The sequence below is a fragment of the Acomys minous genome (genome assembly GCF_964271855.1).
Source record: "Acomys minous genome assembly, chromosome: 16".
NCBI classification, from domain to species: Eukaryota; Metazoa; Chordata; class Mammalia; order Rodentia; family Muridae; genus Acomys; species Acomys minous.
Window position 1 is genome coordinate 52,151,503 of NC_140498.1, and position 25,278 is coordinate 52,176,780.

Below are 25,278 nucleotides of genomic sequence, written 5' to 3' on the forward strand. Positions count from 1 at the left end.
GACCCTTCTCTTCATGGAAACTTCTGAAAATTCTTAATGATATCTTGTGATGAAACTGTACATTCTCATTTGTATAATTTTGAAACTATGGGATAACCTTGCCTCCCTAAGCCAAACACCATTAAACAGCCTGTTGCTGGCCTCAAACAAGGAGCCAATTGGCTGTATGCTCCTAGGTCCTCCTAAATTCCACCCCTACTGTGAGATGGCTGTGTTCTTTGGTACTGATGTCTAACTCCTACACATCCTGCAAAGCCCAGTTAGGTACCAACCATTTTGAATATTATCTGTGCCTCAAGGTATCTGTCCCCTATAGCCCTGATTAGCTGAATGGCACAGGGGGCTCCTGGATCAGACAGCCTAAGTTCTAGTACCTGCTCAACCAGCCACCTGCATGTCCTATAGTAAGTCACTTAACCTCCTGTGCCTCTACCTCCTTACCTACAAAATGGGTGTATGGGTAGTATTCCATATGAGCACTGTGAGGGTTAAACACGAGAACAGGACACTCAGAATGTTGACTGGCACACAATCATAGCTGCTTTTCCTCTCACAGCCACTTCCTCCCTTGCTTCTATGTCCTCTGTCAGTACCATGGTCTGCATCATTGGTCCTTGAGCTAACCCATAAGCCCCACCATGTTTCCTCCTGTTTAAGTGTGGAGTGGGCAAGCCACTTCAGTTCAGGGCTGGATGGGTGTCCTGGCTGGTTTCTGTCAACTTGACGCAAACCTAGGCGTATCTGGGAAGAGGGGCTCTTAATTGAGAAAGATGCCTGCTCAAGATTTGCCTTACATAGGGGGTTGATGTAGAAGGACCAAGCCCATTGTGCGTGGCTCTACACCTAGACATGTGATCCTGGGTTACAAGTAAGCCGGCTGAGCAAGCCACGAGGTGTGCTAATCTATGCTCTCTGCCTGCTTCCGTTCCTGCCTTGGGTTCCTGCCCTGACTTTCTTTGGTGATAGAGCATGATGTGGACTGTGATACAAACTAAGTAAGCCCCCTTCCCCCCGCTATGTTGCTTTTGGTCATAGTGTTTTATTATAGCAACGGAAAGCAAGTTAAGATTGTGGGCCATGGTGCCTCATCATACCTACTTGGCCACCCTAGTGTAGAAGCAGCTGTGTAAACAAGTGGGTTGCAGATGTGTTTCAATAAATTTCTATTCACAAAATACAGACAAGGGCCACTGGGCTTCCTGGTTGGCCATGTTTGCTGAAGCTTTCTATTTCCCCTTCTCTCAAAGGATCCATAGTCCTAACACCTTCCTCTGTTCTTAGTCTCTTGTTCTCTCTCTCTCTCTCTCTCTCATACACACACACACACACACACACACACACACACACACACACACATACACGCACAAATAAATAAATGTAAAAAAAGAAAAGAAGTGAAGAACCTCCTGCGCCCTCCAACCACTATGATGTTCTGCCCAAAGTGTTTGGGGTTGAATGGTTGTGAACCAAACCCTCTGAAACCGTGAACACAACATCACTACATCTTTTCTGTTTCCAGTTAGTTATGCCAGACACTGTGCCCCAGTGCTGCTGAGCAGTCTTAGCAGGTAAAGGCACCTGCTGTCAATCCCAATGACTTGCTTTTGATCCCCAGGACCCACGTGGTTGGAGAGAAATGACTACTGCAAGGTGTTCTCTGACCTCTGCATGCACTTGTGCACTCACCCACACATGCATAATAAATTAAAAACTATAATTAAAGATAGAGTGGCACCAGCATCCTTAAGCATGCAAGTATGCTGGCTTCCATCATGTCTGCCCTGTGCCAGGGGCAGGGCTCGGAAACTGCAAGTGTGAACACAGCAAAGATTCTACCCTGGTGATCTTTGGTTTCAGTAGACAACAAAGGAAGAACAGTCTCACTTACGTGCACAGAATGGACTGGTCTTCACGATCTGCAAACAGAGAGAAAACAAACCGTAAATTAGACTCAGCTCTATATGCAAGGGTCTGGACCTGGCTCAATGCAGGCTCCGTTCTTATGCTTCCACATTCTGACCAGACTGGAGATGGCCAGGGGCCAGCTGTACAGGACACAGGGAGCCAAAGCAAAGCCATGAAGACAACTGCAGTCCCCAAGGTGGCTTCTGAAAGAGGCTTGAGCCAGTGCTGAGCATGGTGGTACACACCTTTAATACCAGCACTCGCAAAGCAGAGGCAGGTTGATCGCTGTGATTTCAAGGCTAGCCTGGTCTACAAAGATTCTGTCTCAAAAAAAAAAAAAAGAAAGAAAGAAAGAAAGAAAGAGGTTTGAGCCTCATGCACGTACAAAGGTACAGACTGCCAGCCGCACCCACTCTAGGATGCTCCCAGGGCCTCATCTGCCCTGATTAGGTTATAGACTGAGCACACCTTGGGTGCAGGTTGACCAGGTATGCTTGTGGCCATAGGTTTTCTGATCTGAGGCCTTGGGTAAGAATTTATCTTGCTGTGTCAGCTGAAATGTGTTGCAGTAAATAGGCCTGGTTGTAAGCACCAGTGCTCATCTCTCTCCTCCTGCAGTTTCCCTTAGATCTGTCCCTATGTCATTCCTGTCATCCTAAAAAGCTGTGCTAGCTATTTTTATGCCCACTTGATACAAACTAGAGTCATCTGAAAGAAAGGAACTTCAATTGAGAAAATACTTCCATAAGATCTGGCTGTAAAAGACAAGATGGTGGCATACTGTATGGATCCTGTCTAGTAGGCAGAGTTGCTGAGGCTGGGAAATAGACTGAAAGGATCTAATCAGAAGCACCAAGCTCCTCCCTCATTGCAACTGGATAACTCTTGGTTCAGAGGGTACAAACTTCGAACATCCAGTGCTCCTCCAAATACAGGAAAGAGCATGGATCCCCTGGGGATCAGAGGGGCGGTGGCTATAGCTGACAGTAGTGGGCGGCAGCTCAGCACAGCAAAACAGGTGAGCAAACAAGCAGGGCACTATCCAAAACACAGACTTGGGGACTCCTCAGTCTAAACAAGTGGGGATGATAAAAATAAGCCACCACTCCCACCCCAACCCCCACTGTGGCTGGACTTCCTCCAGGGCTGGGAACCACAAGCTCCAAGCACACTGCACTCTTTTTGAGTACTGGAGCAGTATAGTCTCCCTGCAGAACAAAGGATTATTAAACACAGTGGAAAGCACACAACATCTGGCATCCAAGCCACTGTTCTACTTTGTGACTGATTTCTCTGAGGAGAACAAGTAGCCAGAGAGACCCTACAAAATCATGGAACCTAGGTGACAGAGCTTGGATGACTATAGATACAAGAAGACAGTGTCTGCCAAGCCAGTATAGGAAGCAGCTGCCTTCCAAAGGTACTCATCCCTGTGACCGCCAGCTTAGAAAGCCCAAGCTTTCTCAGCAGATGCTTAAAGGAAAGAGTAAGAAGACAAATAACAAAAACCAGGACAACATGCCTCCACCAAAAAGCCCAGACATCAACAGATATCCTAATACAGCCTAATCTCAGGAAAATGACATCAAAACTATGCTTATATGGTTATTTGAGAATTATAAAGAGGAAATGAATAGATCTTTCCCAGAATTCCAGGAAAATACAAACAAATGAATAGAGGCCATCCAGGAGAAATAAGAAACCACAATCTGACAGGTAAAGAAAATGAGCAAAACAGTTCAAGACATGAAAATAGAATTAGAGAGCTTTAAAATATCTCAAATTGAGAAAACCCTCAAAATGGAACAATTAAAGAAGGAAGCAGGAATCCAACAGACAACTATAACCAACAGATTTGAACATACGGAGGAGAGAATCTCAGGGGCTGAAGATACAATAGAAGAAATTGATACATCTCTCAAAGAAAATATTAAAACAGAAAATTTGTGACACAAAGCATCCAAGAAATCAAGGACACCATGAGAAGGTATAACCTCAGGATTATAGGAGTAGATGAAAAGGAGGATGCAAAGTCCCAAGGTCCAGAAAATGTTTTCAAGAAAATCATAGAAGAAAATTTCTTCAACCTAAAGAAAGAGATACCCTTGAACATACAAGAGGCCTACAGAACACCAAATAGGCTAAACCAGAAAAGAAATTCCTCCCACAACATAATAATCAAAACACTAATCTGCAGAACAAAGAAAATATATTAAAGGCAGCAAGGGGAAAAAGGCCAAGTAACATATAAAGGCAGACACATCAGAATTACACCTGACTTCTCAACAGAGACCATGAAAGCCAGAAGAGCCTGGGATGAGGTCATCCAGACACTAAGGGACCATAGATGCCAACCCAGAGTACTGTATCCAGCAAAACTTTCAACCACCATAGATGGAGAAAGCAAGATATCCCATGACAAAACCAAATTTAAACAATATCTAAACACCAACCCAGCTCTACAGAAGATAGTAGAAGGAAAACATCACCACAAGATCAACCACATCCAAGAAAACTCAGATTACAGATAATCTCACAATAGCAAAACCAAAACAGACATTGCCACACACAATCACCACTAACTCCACAATAAAAAGATCCAACACTAATATCTCTCAATATCAATGACCTCAACTCCCCAGTAAAAAGACACAGTCTAACAAAATGGATGCAAAAACAAGATCAAACAAACAAACAAACAAACAAAAAACAAGATCCACCATTCTGTTGTATTCAAAAAACACATCTCAGCAACAAAGATAGACATTACCTGAGAGTAAAGGGCTGGAAAAAGATTTTCCAAGCAAAAAGACCCAGGAAGCAAGAAATATGGGGAATAACACTTTGTTCTCATCAAAGGAAAAATCCACCAAGAGGATATGATTATCCTGAATATCTATGCCCCAAATACTAAGGCATCTACATTCATAAAAGAAATACTTTTAAAGTTTAAATCAGACATCAATCCCAACACAATAATAGTGGGAGACCTCAACACCCCACTCTTACCAATGGACAGATCATCGAGGCAGAAACTAAATAGAGAAAAAATGAAGTTAACAGAGGTCATGAATCAAATGGACCTAACAGACATTCACAGAACTTTTTACCCAAACATAAAAAAATATACCTTCTTCACTGCTCCACATGGAACCTTCTCCAAAATTGACCATGTAATTGGTCACAAAACAAGCTTCAATAGATACAAAAAATTGAAATAATCCCTTGCATCAAACCACCATGGCCTAAAGCTGAGCATCAACAACAATATAATTAACAAAAAAGCCTATAAATATATGGAAACTAAACAATGTTTTACTCAATGACAACTGGGTCAGGAAAGAAATAAAGAAATTAAAGACTTCCTAGAATTAAGTGAAAATGAAGGTACAACATATCCAAACCTTTGGGACACAATGAAAGCAGTGCTAAGAGGAAAGTTTATAGTACCAGGTGCCTTCATAAAGAAATTGGCGACATCACATACAAGCAACTTAATGGAACACCTGAAAATTCTAGAAAAAAAAAAAGAAGCAGACACACCCAAGAGGAGTAGATGGCTCGAAATAATCAAACTCGGGGCTGAAATCAATAAATTAGAAACAAAGAAAACAATTCGAAGAATCAACAAAACCAAGAGATGGTTCTTTGAGAAAATCAACAAGATGGACAAACCCTTAGCCAAACTAACTAAAAGGCAAAGCGAGAATACCCAAATTAACAAAATCAGATATGAAAAGGGAGACATAACAATGGATACCGAGTAAATTCAAAGAATCATTAGGTCTTACTTCAAAAGCCTATATGCCACAAAATTTGAAAATCTAAATGATATGAACAATTTCCTTGATAAATTCCACTTACCAAAGTTGAATCACGATTAGGCAAACAAATTAAACAGTCCTACATCCCCTAAGGAAATAGAAGCAGTCATCAAAAGTCTCCCCACCAAAAAAAGCCCTGGGCCAGATGGATTCAGGACAGAATTCTACCAGGCCTTCAAAGAAGAACTAATACCAACACTCCTCAAACTATTCCACAAAATGGAAACAGAAGGATCACTACCAAACTCATTCTATGAAGCCACAATCACCTTAATACCTAAGCCACATAGAGACCCAACAAAGAAAGAGCATTTCAGATCAATTTTCCTTATAAACATAGATGCAAAAATACCCAATAAAATTCTGGCAAACCGAATCCAAGATCACATCAAAAATCTCATCTATCATGACCAAGTAGGCTTCATACTAGGCATACAGGGGTGGTTCAATATACGGAGACCCATCAAATGTAATCAACCATATAAACAAACTGAAGGAAAAAAAACCACACAATCATCTCTTTAGATGCTGAAAAAGTACTCCATAAAATCTAACACCCTTTCATATTATAAGTCTTAGAGAGATCAGGGATACAAGGCATATACCTAAACATAGTAAAGGCAATATACAGCAAGCATAGCCAATGTCCCACTGAAATCAGGGACATGACAAGGCTGTCCACTCTTTCCACTTCTCTTCAATATAGTATTTGAAGTCCTAGCTAGAGCAATAAGACAGCTAAAGGAGATCAAGGGTATACAAATAGGAAAGGAAGAAGTTAAAGTTTCACTATTCACAGATGATATGATAGTATATATCAATGACTCTCAAATTCTACCAAAGAACTCCTACATCTGATAAATAACTCTAGCAAAGTGGCAGCATACAAAATTAACATGAAAAAGTCACTAGCTTTCCTGTACACAAATGACAAATGGGCCGAGAAATAAATTAGAGAACCCATTCCCTTCACAATAGCCTCAAATAATATAAAGTATCTTGGTATAAATCTAACCAAGCAAGTGAAGGACTTACATGAAAAAAAAAAAGCTTCAAGTCTCTCCAGAAGGAAATTGAAGAAGATATCAGAAAATTGAAAGACCTTCTGTGCTCATGGATTGGGAGAATTATCATAGTAAAAATAGCCATCCTACCAAAAACAATCTACGTAGTCAATGCAATCTCTATCAAAACACCAACACAATATTTTACAGAACTGGAAAGATCAATTCTCAACTTCATACGGAAAAACAAAAAGCCCAGGATAACTAAAACAATCCTATACAATAAAAGATCTGCCGGAAGAATCTTCATCCCTGATCTCAAGTTGTACTATAGAGCAACAGTAATAAAAAACAGCATGATACTGGTACAGAAATAGGCCAGTTGACCAATGGAATTGAACTGAAGACCCAGAAATAAATCCACACACTTATGGTCATTTGATTTTTGATGAAGAAGCCAAACCATACAATGGAAAAAAGACAGCATCTTCAACAAATGGTGCTGGTCTAACTGGATGTCTACTTGTAAAAATAAATGCAAATAGATACATATTTTCATCCTGTACAAAACTGAAGTCCAAGTGGATTTGAGACCTCAACATAAAACCAGACACACTAAATCTGTTAGAAGAAAAAGTGGGAAAGAACCTAGAACTCACTGGCACAGGAGACAACTTCCTGAACAGAACCAACAGTTCAGGCTCTAAGATCAACAATTTATAAATGGTACATCATGAAACTGAAAAGCTTCTGGAAGGCAAAAAACACTATCAAGAGAACAAAGCGACAGCCCACAGATTGGGAAAAGATCTTTACCAACCCTACATCCGACAAAGGGCTAATATCTAAAATATATAAAGAACTCAAGAAATTAAGCACCACCAAACCAAATAATTCAATTAAAAATGGGCTACAGAACAGAGAATTCTCAATAGAAGAATATCAAATGGCTAAGAAACACTTAAAGAAATGCTCAGCATCCTTAGTCATTAGGGAAATGCAAATCAAAACGACTTTGAGATTCCATCTTATACCTATCCAGATGGTGAAGATCAATAACTTGAGTGACAACACATGCTGGTGAAGATGTGGAGAAAGGGGAACACTCCTCCACTGCTGGTGGGAGTGCAAACTTGTCCAACCACTCTGGAAATCAATATGGCGCTTTCTCAGAAAATTGGGAATAATTCTACCCCAACATACAGCTATACCACTCCTGGGCATATATCTGAAAGATGCTCAACCTTACGACAAGGACATTTGCTCAACTATGTCCATAGCAGCCTTATTCTTAATAGCCAGAACCTGGAAACAACCAAATAGCCCTCAACTGAAGAGTGGATAAGGAAACTGTGGTATATCTACACAATGGAATACTACTCCACTATTAAAAACAAGGAAACATTGAAATTTGCAGGCAAATGGATGAAACTAGAAATGATCATCCTAAGTGAGATAACCCAGACCCAAAGAGACACACATGGGATATACTCACTTATAAGTGGATTTTAACCCAACAAAAATGTCCTTGGAGAGACTCCACCCAGCGGGGGATAGGGGCAGTTACAGATACTTGAAGCTGGACACTGGGCAGAGTGCTGAGAGTGTAGGCAAGAGTGGGGGAATGGAAGGTTGGGAGAGAGCAGGAGCTCCACAGGGAGATCACCAAGGCCTGTGGGCTGAGGTACAAGGGGGTCTCCACAAACTGATGATCCAGTCAAGGACAACACATGCAAAGAACCAAGACCCCCTTTTCAGATGTAGCCAATGAGGGGATGGGAAAACTGCTACTGAACCTTTACCATGCACTCAGGGGCCCACTAGGCCTCTGCCCCTTGGCAATACAGCGTAGCAGGCACACAGTGGAATGGGGTGCAGACTACCCTGATGATAGGCTGTTCCCAGAGGTCTAGAGGAAGGAAATAAGCAGAAGAGGGAGGGAGGACGGCAATGGGAAGATGAGAGGGAGGGAATAACAAACAGGAGGTAAAGTGAATAAATTATAATAAATAAAACATACACTTAAAAAATCTGGAGGAGAGAGTTGCTGCAGAGACTGATACACCAACCAAGGACCATGCAAGGCAAGGATCTAGACACAGCTCAATCGCAGTACGTAGGCAGCACAGTCTCCTTGTGGGTCCCACAATATGGGGAGTAGGGGCTACCACTGACATGGACTTGGGCCTCCTGATGCTGTTCACTTCCCCCCTGGCAGGCAGCCTTGCCAGGGCACAGAGGAAGAGGTTACATGTCGTACAGGAGCCCTGGATAAGCTGAGGTCGGATGTTAGGGGAGGAGGGCTCCCCTTTCTAAGGACTAGGGGAGTGAGGGAAAGGGGATGAGGGGGGAGATGGGATTGGGAGGTGATGAGGGAGGGGGCTGCAAATGGGATGCAAAGAATTCTAACTGCAGAACAAGCAGGTAACTTACATTGCTAATCCCACTACATGGGAATAGCTCTGAGACTGGCTGAGGTGCAAAGGTCTGTGCATATGTGACTATTACTTGAGGCCATTCTTAGTGTGGCGTGAAGGAAGATTTGAAGATGCCTTACTTCTGCTCATACAGTGAGCAGAGAATCAGCCTTAATTGCTCTGTACATCCCACATTCCTCCTACAATTATAATGTTAGGACTGTATAATGCTTGTGAGAAATTATATCTTCAGAACAAAAGAACTGGACATTGATGCTGGATCAGACCTGACAGGATTCATTCCTCTCAGCATGCTGCACTTGGACATCCTGCATCCTCCATGTTCCAGCCCCAGGTGCCTCAGTTACTGTTACCCATTAGAATTGGACAGCTTCCTGGACAGTGCTGTAGGAAGCTTCTGATCCCAATTGGTCCAGCATTTCAGTCTGTCCCACACAAGACTCCTATTAAGCCTGGAATCTCTCAACACGTTGAAACTGGACCACAAATGCAATCCATGGCTTGCTTATCCATTTTCCCAATTTTGGGTGGGGGGGGGTCTCTTCTGAGGTATTATTCACCCAATTCAGCCTGAAGAAACCTTAAGGGAACAATGTCTCATTTTTTTCTAAGGGGGGTTGGATAGGTTTCTGTTTGCTCTCTTGGTCTACAGATGCTTATTTACATGGGGAGATGGTTATAAGTTATTATCGGTCTTATATATAGAGAAAACTAGGTTGGACTCAGGGATATTTCTCTTTTCCTTTATCTTTCTTTTGTAGGTAAGGAGATAGGAGCTGAAAAGAAAGAAAGAAAGGGAGATATAGAAATATAGAGGGAGGATAGAACAAAAGGTAGATTATTGAATCTACTCAACTCAGGGCCTTAATTGTTACTCACAAAAAAGGTTATTTTTAAATCATTGGTGTAGAATTTTGTATATTGATGCAAATCATGGTCATGTCAAATACTAGTCTAATTTTATCACAAGAATATATATCCTAGATCTAACAGAGATATATAAGGTACAATAGCTAAATAAAAGTCTTCAAAAGCCTCAGAGACCTACAGAATATGGCATTTAAACATGTTTTTATTATTCTAAAGATTCTTTGACAACAAGACAACACCCTGCCTACCTCAAAGAAGATGATGAACATGAAAAAACCTCCTTATGGAGTTGGCTTCAAATGTAGCAAAACAACCACTGCACAAAATGTCCTCCTTTCTGCCACAGACAGAATTCTGCCTAAAAGTGGGCAAGCTTAGATGCAGGCAGAGTTGATGGCCGAGCTCTTCCAAGACAGGGTAAGCAAGTCCTCAATATTTCTTGCCTCGCAAATATGTCTGGCAAGAGATATTGAGCTAGAAGGCCAAAGATGATGCTCCAATATTATAGAGAGTGTTGGGTGACTGGTCAGGCAGTAAACTGTCTCAGTCATTTTTTCATTTTGGAAGCTGCTAACCTTCACTACCAGTTCACTCAGGCATTTAATTTTTATTCCTTCTCAGGTCTCTGATGGGGGTTGAAGACCAGATAGTTTATTCTTACAATCAAATTTAGTTGATTAGGGGATAAGATATTTTTAGATCAAGATAGATGATTTAAGTTGATTGAAATGAAATATGATATTGATTTTCACTCAGAAATTTAGACCCAACAAGATAGGAAAGGTGTTTACCTCAAGTTTGACAAATACAAACAGCCAAATCTCTATGAATGTAACATTTATATAACTCATGATTGTCTCATGGTTCTGCCTGTATGTAGTTTATTTTATTCATGTGTAATAATATAAATGTATATGTTAAAAAGAAACATAATAAAATATTTTTTTAAAGGATCTGGCTGTAAGGCATTTTTTCAATTAGTGATTGGTGTAAGAAGGCCCAGCCCATTGTGGGTGGTGCTGTCCCTGGCCTGGTGGATCTGGGTTCTATAAGAAAGTAAGCTGAGCCAGGTGTGGTGACCCACATCTGTAATTCCAGCACTTGGGAGGCAGAGACAGGTGGATCGCTATGAGTTCGAGGCCAGCCTAGTCTATAAAATGAGTCCAGGACAGACAGGGTGACACAGAGAAACCCTGTTTAAAAAAAAAAAAAAGTCAGGCTGAGCAACTCAGGGAGAGAAAGCCAATAAGGATCAGGTCCATGGCCTCTGCATCAGTCCTGCCTCCAGGAGCTTCTGCCTTGACTTTCTTCAGCAACATGGGAGTGTACATAAATAAACCCTTTCCTCCCCAAGTTCTTTTCTTTATAGTGTTTCTTACAGTGACAGTCATCCCAACTAAGACAGAAGCCTTGGTTCAGTTCCTTTTCTTCCCAGGGGAGGGTTAAGAATATGCTCAGAGCTGCGTTGACTGAATCTTCTGACTTAGAATTTCCATTTGGTCAGGGCTAGGGTAGCACAGAGGCCTCCCTGGCTTCCCTGCAAGCACTTGGTTTCTGTCACTCTGCCTCCTCCAACCCATGCCAGTGTTTCCATACAGCTGCAAGCTCCTAGGTAGCCTCTTTCTCTCTGGAAGGTGACAGGTCAGTGCCTGACACCCAAGCCTCTGATACAGGGGTAATCATGAGAGCAAAGGTCAAGCAGGCATTGATAACAGTTTCCTACTTCAAAAGTGACCCAGAGGGCCAGCCAGGCCCTCACCTATGAGGGATATGGGAACAGTGACCGAGACTCCAGCTACCAGCCAAGAACAGAGATCGCAGAGTGCTACATCTGATGAGCAATGCCAGAGGTAGCACCTCTTCCTTCTAGTCCTTTTCCCATAGCCTTCAGCCTCACTTCATCATAGAGCCTGTAGGAATCTGTGCCTCCAGGGCCCAGCAGATGTTTGGGTGCCCTGGTATCTGTTTTGAATGGACAGATGGATGGACAGATCAGAGGACAGATAGGAGGACGGATATATGGATAATGAGAGCAGGAAATCAGAAATTCAAGGTCATCCTTGGCTACATGGTGAGTACCGGGCCAGCCAGGGCTACATAGCAAGACCCAATGGGGGGAGGGGGTGCAGATAAGAAAAGAAGAGAAAGAAAAGGAGGAAAGGAAGGGAGGGAGGGAAAAGAAAAGAAGGATAATAAACACTAACTGATCGAGGTGAGGACGGGAGGAACCAGTGCCCTGTGACTAGAACCCAGGCAGCAAGAATGACTCTGCAACCTGATGCCCTGGCAGGGTCTCACGTAGGCCAGGCTAACCTCAAACTCACTGTGTAGCTTAGGATGACTTTGAATGTCTGATTCCTTTTGTCTACCTCCTCAGTCCTGCCATTCCAGGTCTCCATTTATGCAGCCCTGGGGACGGAGGCATCATACACGGGAGGCAGCACTGTGCTTTCTGAGCTGTGTCCCCAGCCCCGACCACCATTATTTTAAGGCAAGACCTGGGCAGTGGCTCTCCTCCGATCTGGGGAAGGAACCAGGCTTTCTCAGCAGCCTGGCAAGAACTGGAGAGATTTACAGGGTTGGAGGCTCCAGGCCTCTCAGGAGCGGGGACAGGCTCTGTGATTTACAGGGTCGGAGGCCCCAGGCCTCCCAGGAGGAGGGACAGGCTCTGTGCTGTGGGCCATTGGCAGCTCTCTGGCCTAAGACGTTCCCATTGGAAACATAAGCGTGGGAAGCACAGCTGTGGGCAGAAGAAGTGCTCTTCTGGGTCAGCCGTCAACCCGGCCCCGGGGAGCTTGCTGAACTTTCCATGGCTGAGACTTTCCGTTTCCTTCCTGAACCCAGTCTTTGAGAGAGCCAGGGGACGGTGGGATGATTCTGTGGGTAAAACACGCATGTGTTCAAACATGAAGACTTGGGTAACCTTCGGATCCACGTGGCAGAAGGAGAGAACTGACTCCCACAAGCTGACCTTTGACCTCCACACATATGTGCCAGTACATACACACAAAATCAGTGAATGTAATTCACATTTTAAAAAAAGAAAAAGAAAAAGAAAAAAGAGTGAGAACAAGGCCTTTTGCCCTAGCACACATCCTTGTCCACTCAGGTCCTTCTGTTATTCATGGCTGTGAAAGTCACGTGACATAAGCCTGCTCACTGAGGATATTCACAACTTGGGATATCACATAAGCATTATCTCTATGTAGTTCCAGAACATTCTGTCACTCCCAAATAAAACCCTAACCCAGCCGGGCATGGTGGCGCATGCCTTTGATCCCAGCACTCAGGGAGCAGAGGCAGGTGGATCTCTGTGAGTTTGAGACCAGCCTGGTCTACAAAGCGAGTCCAGGACATACAACGATACACATAGAAACCCTACCTTAAAAAAATAAAAACAAACAACAACAACAAACCCAACCAACCAATCAAACAAAACCCACCAAACAAACAAACAAAAAGCAAAAACCCTATACTCGTTAGGCCTTCACTATCCATCAGCCATTCCCACTAACCCTTGGCCACCCATACCTATGCTCCATCTGCATCTGGGTGCACACGTTCACCCGTTCTGGGTATTTCTAGGTGAAACCACAGCACCTCCTTCCATGCCCGTCTTCTTTCATGTATCATGTTTTGAAGGCTTACCTGAATTGTAGTATACCTTACTACTTTATTCCTGTTCACAGCCAAGTAATATTCCATTGCACAATATGCCACATTTTATTCATCCATGGATGGACATTTGGGTTGCTTCTACATTCAGATTGCTGTGAATTGTAGTGCTGGGGACTTTCACATACAAGTTTTTACTTGAGTATTTGTTATGTTATTTGAGAGTAAATACCTCAATGACTCTGTGTCTGACTCCACATCTTTCTGTGGTTGGGACAGGGAACTGTCTACTGTGTACTTAACCTGTAAGGCTGCTCTGGACAGTGGTACAAGTTGTACAGTTTAACTCTAGGAGAGATCCATGGAGATTTGTATTTTCATGAAGATGACTTACCTGCGGATTGAGAAGGGAGTGCTTCTTCCTAATTCTGTAAAGGACTCATGTTCTCCCTTAAGCCAAATATTCTCTCTCTATTGTAACAATTAACCTCCCCAGGATCATTCTCTAACCTGCTAGTTTCCAGTACATTTTTGAAAGGATGTATATGACATGCAGTGTTGTTCTTGTTTTCTTTTCCAAGTTTGTAAATGAAACAACAACAACAGCAAAACCCAAATGACAGTGTAGCATTATATTCACACTTTCCTCAAAGATGAACGAAAAAAAAAATCCATCAAATAATAAATAGATTTACAGATGCTAAAATGTTGTATGGCCATTCAGTGAGATATTATTCAGCCATGAAAAGGAAAAGGTCCTGACACCCGCTACCACAGTTGTGAGTCTTGAAGAAACTACACCAAGGGGAAAAAGCTGGTCCTAGAAGGTGACTAATCAAAGGTTTTCCAAAACAAGCAAACCTGACTGTTGCCTGAGGCTGGGGTGAGAGTGTGGAGTGACACCAATGAACACAAGATTTGGGGAGAGGATAGTAATTTTTTATTAAATTACATCCACAGTTCCATAGCCTATAAAATCACTAATGACTAGTGGCTTGTATGTTTAAAATTGATTTATTTATGCTAGATAAATTTTATCAGAATAAATCTTTTTTTTTTTTTTTTTGGTTTTTCGAGACAGGGTTTCTCTGTGTAGCCTTGGCCATCCTGGACTCACTTTGTAGACCAGGCTGGCCTCGAACTCACAGCGATCCGTCTGCCTCTGCCTCCTGAGTGCTGGGATTAAAGGCGTGCGGCACCACACCCGGCTCAGAATAAATCTTTTTAAAAAACAATTTTGTACTTTCTCCTTTTTGTATGTTTGTTTGTGGGACACTTCTGTAGCCCAGGCTGTCCTGAAATTCACAATCACCCTGCAACTACCTCCTAGGAGCTAAGATTTCAGGTGTTTCTGCTACACTTGGTTTAAACCACCACATCTAAGCTCTGCTATGCACCAGGCCCTAGGAACACAAGGCACCGAGAGCCACGCCTCCTTGTTTCTATATAACTAACCGCAGAGCTTGGTGTTGTGGAGGTTTGAATAAAAATGGCTCCCATAGGCTTGTATATTTGTATGCTTAGCTCCCAGTTAGTACAACTGTTTGGGAAGGATTAGGGGGTGGGGCCTTTTGGAGTGGGTGGGGCCTTTTGGAGTGGGTATGGCCTCATTGGAGGAGATGCAGCCTTGTTGGTGGAGGTGTGTCACAGGGGGTGAGATTTACAGTTTTAAAATTTCATGCCAGGCCAAATCTCTCTCTCTCTCTCTCTCTCTCTCTCTCTCTCTCTCTCTCTCTCTCTCTCTCTCTCTCTCTCTGCCTGCAGATTGGGGTATAAAACTCTGAGCTACTGCTCTAGCCATGCCTGTCTGCTTCCCACCATGATGGTTATGAGCTAACCCTCTGAAAGTGTAAGCAAGGCTCCAGTCAAATGTTTTGTTTTATGAATTGCCTTGGCATGCTGCCTCTCTGCAGCATAGAGCAGTGACTAAGACAGGAGTCAAGGGGCTTGGAGAGATGGCTCAGAGGTTAAGGGCACTGACTGCTCCTCCAGAGGTCCTGAGTTCAATTCCCAGCAACCACATGGTGGCTCACAACCATCTATAATGTGATCTAATGCCCTCTTCTGGTGTGCAGGTGTACATGCAGGCAGAGTACTGTATACATGATAATAAATAAATAAATAATAAATCTTAAAAAATAAAAGACAGGAGTCAAACAGGCAAAGAAATGACTGGGGGCTGTAGCCACACTTAGAGCCAGGACATGCACCAGTGCACAGACCCTAGGATACCTCTGTGGCTTCCCAGAGTGACAATAAGCCCTTCAGGCTGTGTCTGTAACCAGAATCCCCTAGTTGAGTAACGCAGCTTAGAGGCAGGAAGAATGTAGTCTCATGCCCCTGTGACCAATAATGGCTTTACTGTGGCTTAGCTTCTAACTGAGGGTCTTGGGTCCTGGGCCCTCACCTCCACCACTAATGTACCCCTGTCTATCCTTCCTTCCTGGCCTGTGGGATTGTCTTTGGATGTTTGAGTCTTAGGATGTGCTTGGGGGTGGGATAATGGGCCTGGGGCCATTCCCCACGGAGGCATAGCAGGACAGGACTTGATGCAGGTGCCCAGCATCCCTGACTCTCATGGACAGGCTATTTCAGTTGATCCCCAGATGGAGTTCTTGATGGCTGGCTGCTGAGACTGAGGCCTGCAGGCTACCCATAAAAGGAGAAAGCCAAGTGAAACTGGGAATGCATCCCAGGCTCCACACCTCTCTTCCTTTGCCTAGTACCAGCCTGCTGTAGATACGGGAGAGGGAGGGAGGGGACCCCAGGCCAAAGAAAGTGAGTCCCTACTTCATATCTGCCAAGAACATAGATTCCAGAAAGTTCTATACACTCTATAAGTCTAGTGACAGCTTGTCAATTATGGGTCCGCCTCTGACAACAGGGCCCATGTCAGCTAAGGCTCAGACATGGCTCAGAGGGGTCCTCATACCACTTGGAGATGACAATAAAGACACCAAGACACAGATGACTCTATCCCAGCTCAGTAGCCCTGACTCTGCTTTGGGTTCCTATGCACCTGGTCTCTCTCCTCTTTCACGTTCTATCTGACTCATAGGCTATATGTTTGCACTGGGCCCAGGGAGGCATTTTCTAACTCTTAGAACTGGCTCACTGAGGGGCACCAGGACAGGGGAATCTGGTGGCCTCTCAGGGCTTGGCTCTTTGCCCTCCACCCCCCCCTCCCACCGCCTTCTGCCTCCAGCCCCAGGAGGCTCTCCATCTTAAGTACGCAGTCACCTCCCAAGAGCTACCTACTGTCTCCTAGCCTAGGAGACAGGCCCAAGTAATCAGCCTTTGGCTTTTGGATGTCCCTTCTCTGAGCTGAGGGGTTCCTTGATTAATGTCCCTGAGCTAGACTTCAGGGCTCTGGCATATGGTCAGGCCTTCAGTCAGCCCTGCTGAGACAAGAGGCCACATACTTTTCATGCTCCCTGGACGGGAAACATGTTGCCACATACCAGTACAGGAACCCCAAAGTTACTCTTCTGGACAAGCCTTTTCTTCTACTCAGAATTTACTATTTACTCATTATTTTAAGATTCTTGCCTGCCTCCTATCCCATAGGAACCCATGGACAGCAAAGACTGTGAGAGTGTCCTGCTAACTCTGAGTCCCACTTGGGCCCAACACCCACACCTCCACTTACACGGGGAAACCTAGTCACTAAGGGCCCATGAGGGCTCTACCATCACAAATGGAACACATGCCCACACTCAAGAGACCCCAAAGAGGGAGGCAGTCCCTTCAGCCACATGAGGCTGTGGCTAGCAGGTGCCACTTGAGAGAGAAGGCAGAACCTGATCTCGTGGGCTCCCTGGTGCTGTGCGTCAGCCTCCATCTAGTGGTGCCTTCTTGCCCCTCATCCCGGAGGCTTACCTGAGCTACATACTGCATTCGGTGTCAACCTGGACTGCAACGAGACCCTGTCTCAATAGATCAAAGATGGATGGAGTTGGGGAAGGAAGGATGGGATATATATTATCATATCTGCCTCCAGGCTGCCTAGCAACCTATGATGTCGTCACCTGCCTCCTCTAGAGTGCCAGGTGCTAATGATAAAAAAAGGACAAACCTACCTCCTCTCTCTCTCTCTCTCTCTCTCTCTCTCTCTCTCTCTCTCTCTGTGTGTGTGTGTGTGTGTGTGTGTGTGTCTGTCTGTCTGTCTGTCTGTCTGTCTGTCTCTGTCTCTGTGTCTTCCCCTGGGCATCCCTCCCCCTTCCCTCTCTCCTCCTTTCTATAACAAATCTTATTCCATGTATGCTGTATAGCACATATTTCATATTTAACAGAGTATGTCACCAATTTGTGGCAATTTGTTCGTGGAAGCTCAACTAGATAGGTGAGGAGCAACTGTACGCGGACACTCAGTCAAACCGATGCACTGTTGTCACACCACCTCCAGTAGAATTCGCATGACAATGCTGTTCTGCGGACCTCAGGCAAAGACCCTAAAAGACCAGAATCTCCTGGAAAAGGCCATGTGTTCTTTCCCTTGGAGTGTTGATAGCGACCTACTTCCTGGTATTCCTTATTTGTTCTATTATTCTTTTCACTTGTAGTCAAGGCAACAACAAGGTGACCATGGATATGGTGCCAGGAGGTGAATTGGACAAAGCGCCAGCCTAGAAACCGCAGAATGAGACGCCTCCTCCAAATGCACCTAATTTGTTATTAGTCATCCTGAAAGTTCTTAAGAATAATAAAACAATGGAGAACTTTACAGCAAAAAGAGATGGTTTTAAAAATCCCCTCAATTAAATGAAGGGTCTTTACCAAAGGCAGAGCCCATTCAAGGAAAAGGTAGCTTGGACAAGAGTGAAAGTAAAAGTGTAATTTTAATTCCTACAACACAAAACTCCATGTGGCGTGGCCTATGTATTGAAAGGCAGTCTCTGGTGTCCTCCTAGATACAAAGGACCCTATAGATTGGCTGCTACACCTCGTCCACCTCTCCCCTATACAGGAGTGTGTGAGGGAGGGGAAAGATGGGAAAAAGGTGTCAGACATCAACTAATAGCAAAAAGTTAATCTTACTGAGGACTGTCTCCGGCCCCTGGCTCAACCTGAGAATGTAATATCTGCCTGTGCCAAGTTAATGTCTTAGAAACAATGATGTTATTACTATGTACTGTGTACTGTGTATTCTATCTGCCTGATTGCTTCACTGACCCCTTGAATCTACTCCATGGAAAACGTAACCACAAAACACTCCCTGTTTCAAAATGTGTATAAAAACCTAGACTGCTTGCCTACAAAATACACTCAGATTCAAACTGCCTCTGTGCTTGTCTTTGTCACCACCGAATCCTTGCCCACCAAGTCTTTGGGGCCCTCGTCCCAGGGACCCCCATACCCAACTGGGGCAGTCCGTGGCACACTATACCCTATCCCCATAGCCAGTCAGTCCAGGCAGAATTGAGTTGAGCCACATACCCTCCTGGAAGCAGAGGCATGCCCTGAGGCCTGTCTCGGAGACATGTTTGTAGTTTAACATGTTTGAGTCAAACAGCTTGACACTATTTCTTGTCTCCCCATCCTGAGCAGCCTTTTATGCCTGCCATAGCCGTTTCTTCATCAGGAAAACAAACTTTTCAGGAGCACAGAAACTACTCCATGAGACTAGACTGAGAGAACGTTGAAGTTCCCCGTGACACAGCTCAGAGCTGTGAGTACCACATTAACCATCATTAGCATAGTTTTGTGTGCTATGTACATACACATGCAACATGTATGTGGAGGCCAAAGGTTACCCTGGGGTGCTACCTCTCTCAGCGTCTCCCACAAGCTCTCACAAGGAGCTTTTTCACACTATGTTCTGGGGAGCAAGCTCAGGTCGTCACTTTATCCACTGAGCTATCTCAGCTATCTCTCACTGAACACTGGAATCTGGGGCCAGATGTGGCCATGTGTGCTTGCAATTATGGCCCTTGAGAGGCTGTGGGACAGGATTTCACATTCCAGGTCATTATAACTGTTGTGAATACATGTATGAGTGAGTGAATGGACGAAACTAATAACCTAGAGACGTGTTTATGACCAGCAGTGACTGAGTCAGGGGGTTAGAGGACATGGCCAGGGTCACCCCTCTCTACTTAGAATGCGCCACAGTCTGATCATTTGTGTCTCTCTCCAAATCTCCACCTTTGATATTCCCTCCCTTAAGGTAGGGCCAGGCCCTTAGGAGGCGGTACATCACCAACAGGACTGGCATACACACACACACACACACACACACACACACACACACACACACACACACACACAAAGCCCAAGGGAGTTTATTTTCTCTTGGACACAGCAGCTCAGACACCGCCCTTGAAGAAGAAAATGGGCCTGCCTTTACCAGACTAAACAGGAAATGGGCCCTCACCAGAATCCAAGCCTGTATATGCATTCATCTGGGCTTCCAGCTTCCAGAATTGCAGGAAGTACATTTCTGTTGCTTATGGTGGCATTTTGTTGTAGTAGCCTGGACAGATTAAGATCTAAAGCCACAAATGGGTGTGTTGGTATGTGTCTGTAATCCCAGCAGGAGCCTGAGGCAGGAGGATGCCATGAAGTCTTATAGTGAGACCATGCCTCAAAAACACAAATATGGCTGGAGAGATGGCTCAGTGGTTAAGAGCACTGGCTGCTCTTGCAGAAAAGACCTGGGTTCAGTCTCCAGCATCCACTTGGAGGTTTACAACTATCTGTAACTCCAGTTCCAGGGCTCTGGCGCCTTCTTCTGAATTCAGTGGACAGACACACATTCAGGCAAAGTACCTATACACATTTTTAAAAAGATCTTTAAAAACCAAAGCAAAAACAAATGCCTTTGGGTCCAGTTTCCTCCTTGGTATCCTGTCTACTGCATGGCCTTGGGGAGAAGAGAAAAGTCACCAAGTTTCACTTGTAATTCTAAGGCAAATCTTTGGTGGTCGTGTGAAGCCCTCTACAAACTAACTACTGCAGAGGCTGGTAGCCAGCTCTCCAGGCCCAGGGTTAGCAGTGCCTGCGTTTTAATCCTTTCATCTACAGACCAGGTTGTAGGGATTAGGTGGGCACGGGCCAGTTCCCTTAAGGCATTTTAACCACAGAACAGAGAGACTTGCTTAGTGGCCACTGCCCAGACTTAGCTTATGTTTGAGGAGGGGTGAGCTGAGAGCCCCTGCTGAGTGTTTTCTTCACCATTGACAGGGGCCTCTTGGTGCTGATGAGGTGATAACAATGCACTTGTGGTGACACAAGCCAGGCCCACACCTCCTGAGTGCTGCACTCATCATGTTAGAGTAAAATCTTATCTGCCTTTCACACCTCCCCTACTTCACTCCAGGGACCCACAATGATGATCCCCAGTGTGTGTCAGAAGGCTTAGTGCTCCAATGCACCTCTCCGACCCATGATCATCCTGGAATTTTCTGAGTCTGACTCTGGATTCCCAAGTGTTCAGCCTTCAACACCCAGATAGGAAACAAGACCCTCAGGGACAGAAGGCCTTTCCTCGGCTGGAGGGCAAGCCCAGCTCAGTGCCACTGTTAAATCAGGCAACCCCTAGGTGTCCTAGGAATAACAGGCACAAAGCTCAAAATAGTCTGACACTGTCTGACCTTCGGGAAGTTCTTCACTTCTCTGAATCTCAGTCTCCCCATCTCTAAAAGGGAGCTGACAATAGTGCCAACCCCAGTGTTGGATGACCAACAAGCCATACAAGTGTGGTCAGGGGGCATGTACACACACATACACAGACACACACACAGACACACAGACACACAGACACACACACAGATGCAGACACACACAGACAAACATGCACAAGCATACACATGTGCGTGCACACACACAGAGACACAGACACACACAGACACAGAGACACAGACACATACGCGTACACACACATACACAAGTACACACAGACACACACAGATGCAGACACACACACAGACATACACATGCACAAGCACACACACACACATACACACACACACACACATGGATGCACACACAGATACAGACACACACAGACACAGACATACACACATGCACAAGCACACACATGCACACACACACACAGACACACAGACGCAGACACACATAGATACACACACACACACACACACACACACACACACACACACACACACACAGAGGGAGAGAGTAAAAATTTGTTGTTTCCTCAAGACCAACAAGGTACATGTCATGAGAAAAACAACACGTATGTCAACCTTCTTTACTTGAGAATTTGATTTGGTTTTTATTTAGGGTAAAATTATGGTACATGCACCATAATATTTTAGGACTGAATTTTAAAGCCCCCAGGTTGCTGATGAAAAATTAAGAACACTCCTACAAAGCCAAGCCCTTGCATATAAGAAGCAGGAGGAAATATCCAGGTGCAGTGGCACACATCTTTAACCCCAGCACTCGGGAGGCAGAGGCAGGCGGATCTCTGTGAGTTTGAGGCCAGCCTGGTCTACAAAGTGAGTCCAGGACAACCAGGGCTACACAGAGAAATTCTGTCTCAAGCAAACCAACCAACCAACCAACAACAACAACAACAACCCCAACAACAACAAAAGAAGCAGGAAACAAGCATCCCCATGGATCTAGGATATAGCTCAGCGGTAGAATGCTGGGCTGGCACTCACAAGACCTAGGGCTCAATGCCAGGCGCAGGAGGTGAAAAAACGAGGAACTAACAGCAATAAACAACAAATGTTAGCATCCAGACCAGACAGCTGCCTAGGCCACAACACAGTTGCCCTCCTGAGGGAGCTGTAGGAATCTTAAGCTAAGAGTTCAAATGCCTGGTTTTCTCACTTGGGAGATGAGTTTGCAGTCTTAAGACATATCAAAAGACACGAGCCATGCATCACCTTCCTTACCCAATTCCCTGCTGAAGTTATAGAGACCACCACACCTTCTTCAGAGGAATATAAGAAGCTTCACCTTCAGAACCTTTGCCGTCCTGTCTGTCTGTCTCTAGGGCTAAGGTTTAACTTTCCTCAGAGCCGTTGACATACTGTTGTCTGTTTATTTGTCCATGCATATGTCTTTGAATAAACTTCTTGTTCCCAGAAATCCATTTTGGTGACCCCTTTTGAGTCCCAATACCAAGACCTTAAAAAACAAACAACAAAAACAAACAAACCAACCAACAACCAAGAAGGGAAGTCTCCAGAACAATGAAAAACAGATTGATGGCAAGTTCCACCATGGTGAGCAGAGACTTGGAGAAGAGTTTAAAGGATTAGAGTAAAAGAAACTAAGACTGACCACACAGAAAGAATAGGTAATCTCACACTGAAATGGAAACCAAAGGGCAACAGAGTAGTGCCTTAAGGAGGCCGGGTATGGTGGCGCACTGAGGAGGTAGAGGCAGGTGGATCACTGTGAGTTCAAGGCCAGCCTGGTCTACAAAGTGAGTCCAGGACAGCCAAGGCTACACAGAGAAACCCTGTCTTGAAAAACCAAAAAGAAAAATAAAAAAGAATTCCAAGGGAAAAATGATACCTCATTTAAAAATTTAAACCTATCTAAACTAATCTTTATTTGAGCTGCTTTGGAGCTGCTGAATCAAACAGCTCTGAGACCATCAACCTGTAGCAGCAGCTGCTGCTTCTTCTTCCTCCTCCCCCTCTTCCTCTTTCTCTTCCTCTTCTTTCCTTCCTTCTCCTCCTCCTTTGGAGTGGGGGTTGGTTTTGCTAGACAGGGTTTCTTTGTGTAGCCCTGGCTGTCCTGGACTCACTCTGTAGACCAGGCTGGCCTCAAACTCACAGAGATCCTCCTGCTCTGCCTCCTGGAGTGCTGTGTTTAAAGGCGTGCGCCACTACACCTGGCTAACCTGTAGCTTCTTGTTATACGATATATAAAACTGGTATAACTAAGTTAGTTGTTAGTCCACTCAGTCATTTGACCAAAAGCATGCCCAATGATGTGAACACCAAAGCTCTGTATGGTTCACCAAAGAGATGTCTAAGCTGCTTTCCAAATACACTTTCACCCAGGGGACCACAAGTACCATAAAACAACACAGACAGGATTCTAACTCTAAGACCTAGCAGGGCTTTCCCACCTTGGAGAAAATCATCCTGATCCATCTTGCAGGGCTCTCCCTGCTGGTCTTTGGGAGAATGACAGGCTCATGTCTGGGCAGATGAAGTTCCAATGACATCTGAGATCTGGCAAACTGTTGGTAGCCTGGAGCTTTCACTCACTGGCTTCATCTTCTAGATGCACTTGGACTCCTGCCCTTGGGGATTTCAGGAGTGCTCTTCTCAATCCCCGGCTCAGACCTGTGTCCCCTTGAGCTGACTGGCTCTGTGGAGGGACGTCAGTGTGCAGGTTCCACCTGGCCCTCACCTGGCTGTTCCACCTGCCTGTCTTAACTGTGGTCTCGAGGCTATTAACCTGTACCCACGTGTTGCATACGGTCCTCCTGTCCATGAATCACTCCTGGCATCTAAGTGAAAGGCTTAGAACTAGGGTGTTCAAATTCCAGATTTGAGAGAATCTGCAGATTCATAATGAAGCAGCCTGAAGTCGGGAGGAAGGCAAGTCCCACACACATCTTCCAGATATTATCTGAACTTTTAGAAACTTCGTTCCTTTAATTGTGTGTGCGTGTGTGTGCCTGTGTGTGCAATTGTGCATGTGTGCCTGTGTGTGTGCACGTGTGTGCCTGTGTGTGCATGTGTGGGTGCAATTGTGCATGTGTGCCTGTGTGTGCACACATGTGTGTGCACCTGTGTGTGTGTTGGTATGTCCACACAGATGCAGGTACTCATGGAGACCAGAATGGGTATTAAATCCCTTGGAGCTGAAGTTACAAGAATTTGAGAGCTGCCTGACCTGGGTGTTGGGAGCCAAACTCAAGTTCTTTGAAAGAACATCAAGTGTTCTTAACTTCTGAGCCATCTCTCCAGCCCATCTGAAGGTCATTTTATATTATGTTTTCTTTGTTTATTTATAAGCAGGATCTCTCTAGGTAGTCCTGGCTGTCTGGGAGTTCTTTCTGTTAATCAGGTGGGCCTGGAAGTCACAGAGCTCTGCTTGCATCTGCCTCTCCAGTGCTGGGATTTTAATTTTACTCATGCACCATTAGACCTGACTCATGTTCTGTTTTGAATAACTTTGCTCAATCAAAATTTCATGGACTATAGTTTACACTTTATAGAATTTGCAATGAAATTATCCTGGCTCTTAGAGCATTTTAGATTTTGGATTTTAGAATTAGGGATGTTCGCCCTGTAGTGCCTTATGCTTACAAAGGGTGTTTGTTGATCAAGTCCCAGCCACTGTTTTGAAAAGATTAAAATGCAATAGTTCATTAGTTCATTTAATTCTCATCTCAGCCCTAAGAGGGGGTAACAGACTTCTCTGGATGGATGGATGATCCACTGACTGACTAACTTGTATAGCCTAGGATCATCTCAAACTTTCAGTCATCTGGTTTCAGTCTCCTAAGTGGGAAGATTACAGGCCTGGCCCACCACACTTTATGCCCTTTTACAGAGGAAGAGCTGAGCTACAGGACATTTAGCAGCTTATCCAAAGTCACACAGCATGCTAGGCACATGCTAGCACAGGCAGCTCTGTCCCAGAGTTCATGCTGTAACTGCACGCTGCTGCTGAGGACGT

At 44.6% G+C, this 25,278-nt stretch overlaps 1 protein-coding gene across 4 annotated transcripts in view; it reads right to left on the reverse strand.

The window, feature by feature from the left end:
- MYH11 (myosin heavy chain 11) overlaps window positions 1-25,278 on the reverse strand; it is a 112,028-nt gene that overhangs the window by 65,616 nt on the left and 21,134 nt on the right. For all 4 annotated transcript variants that reach the window (XM_084763863.1, XM_084763864.1, XM_084763866.1 and 1 more), the window contains exon 4: window positions 1,889-1,916. In XM_084763863.1, coding sequence (XP_084619989.1) covers window positions 1,889-1,916 — 28 coding nt within the window. The remainder of the gene's footprint in view (window positions 1-1,888; window positions 1,917-25,278) is intronic.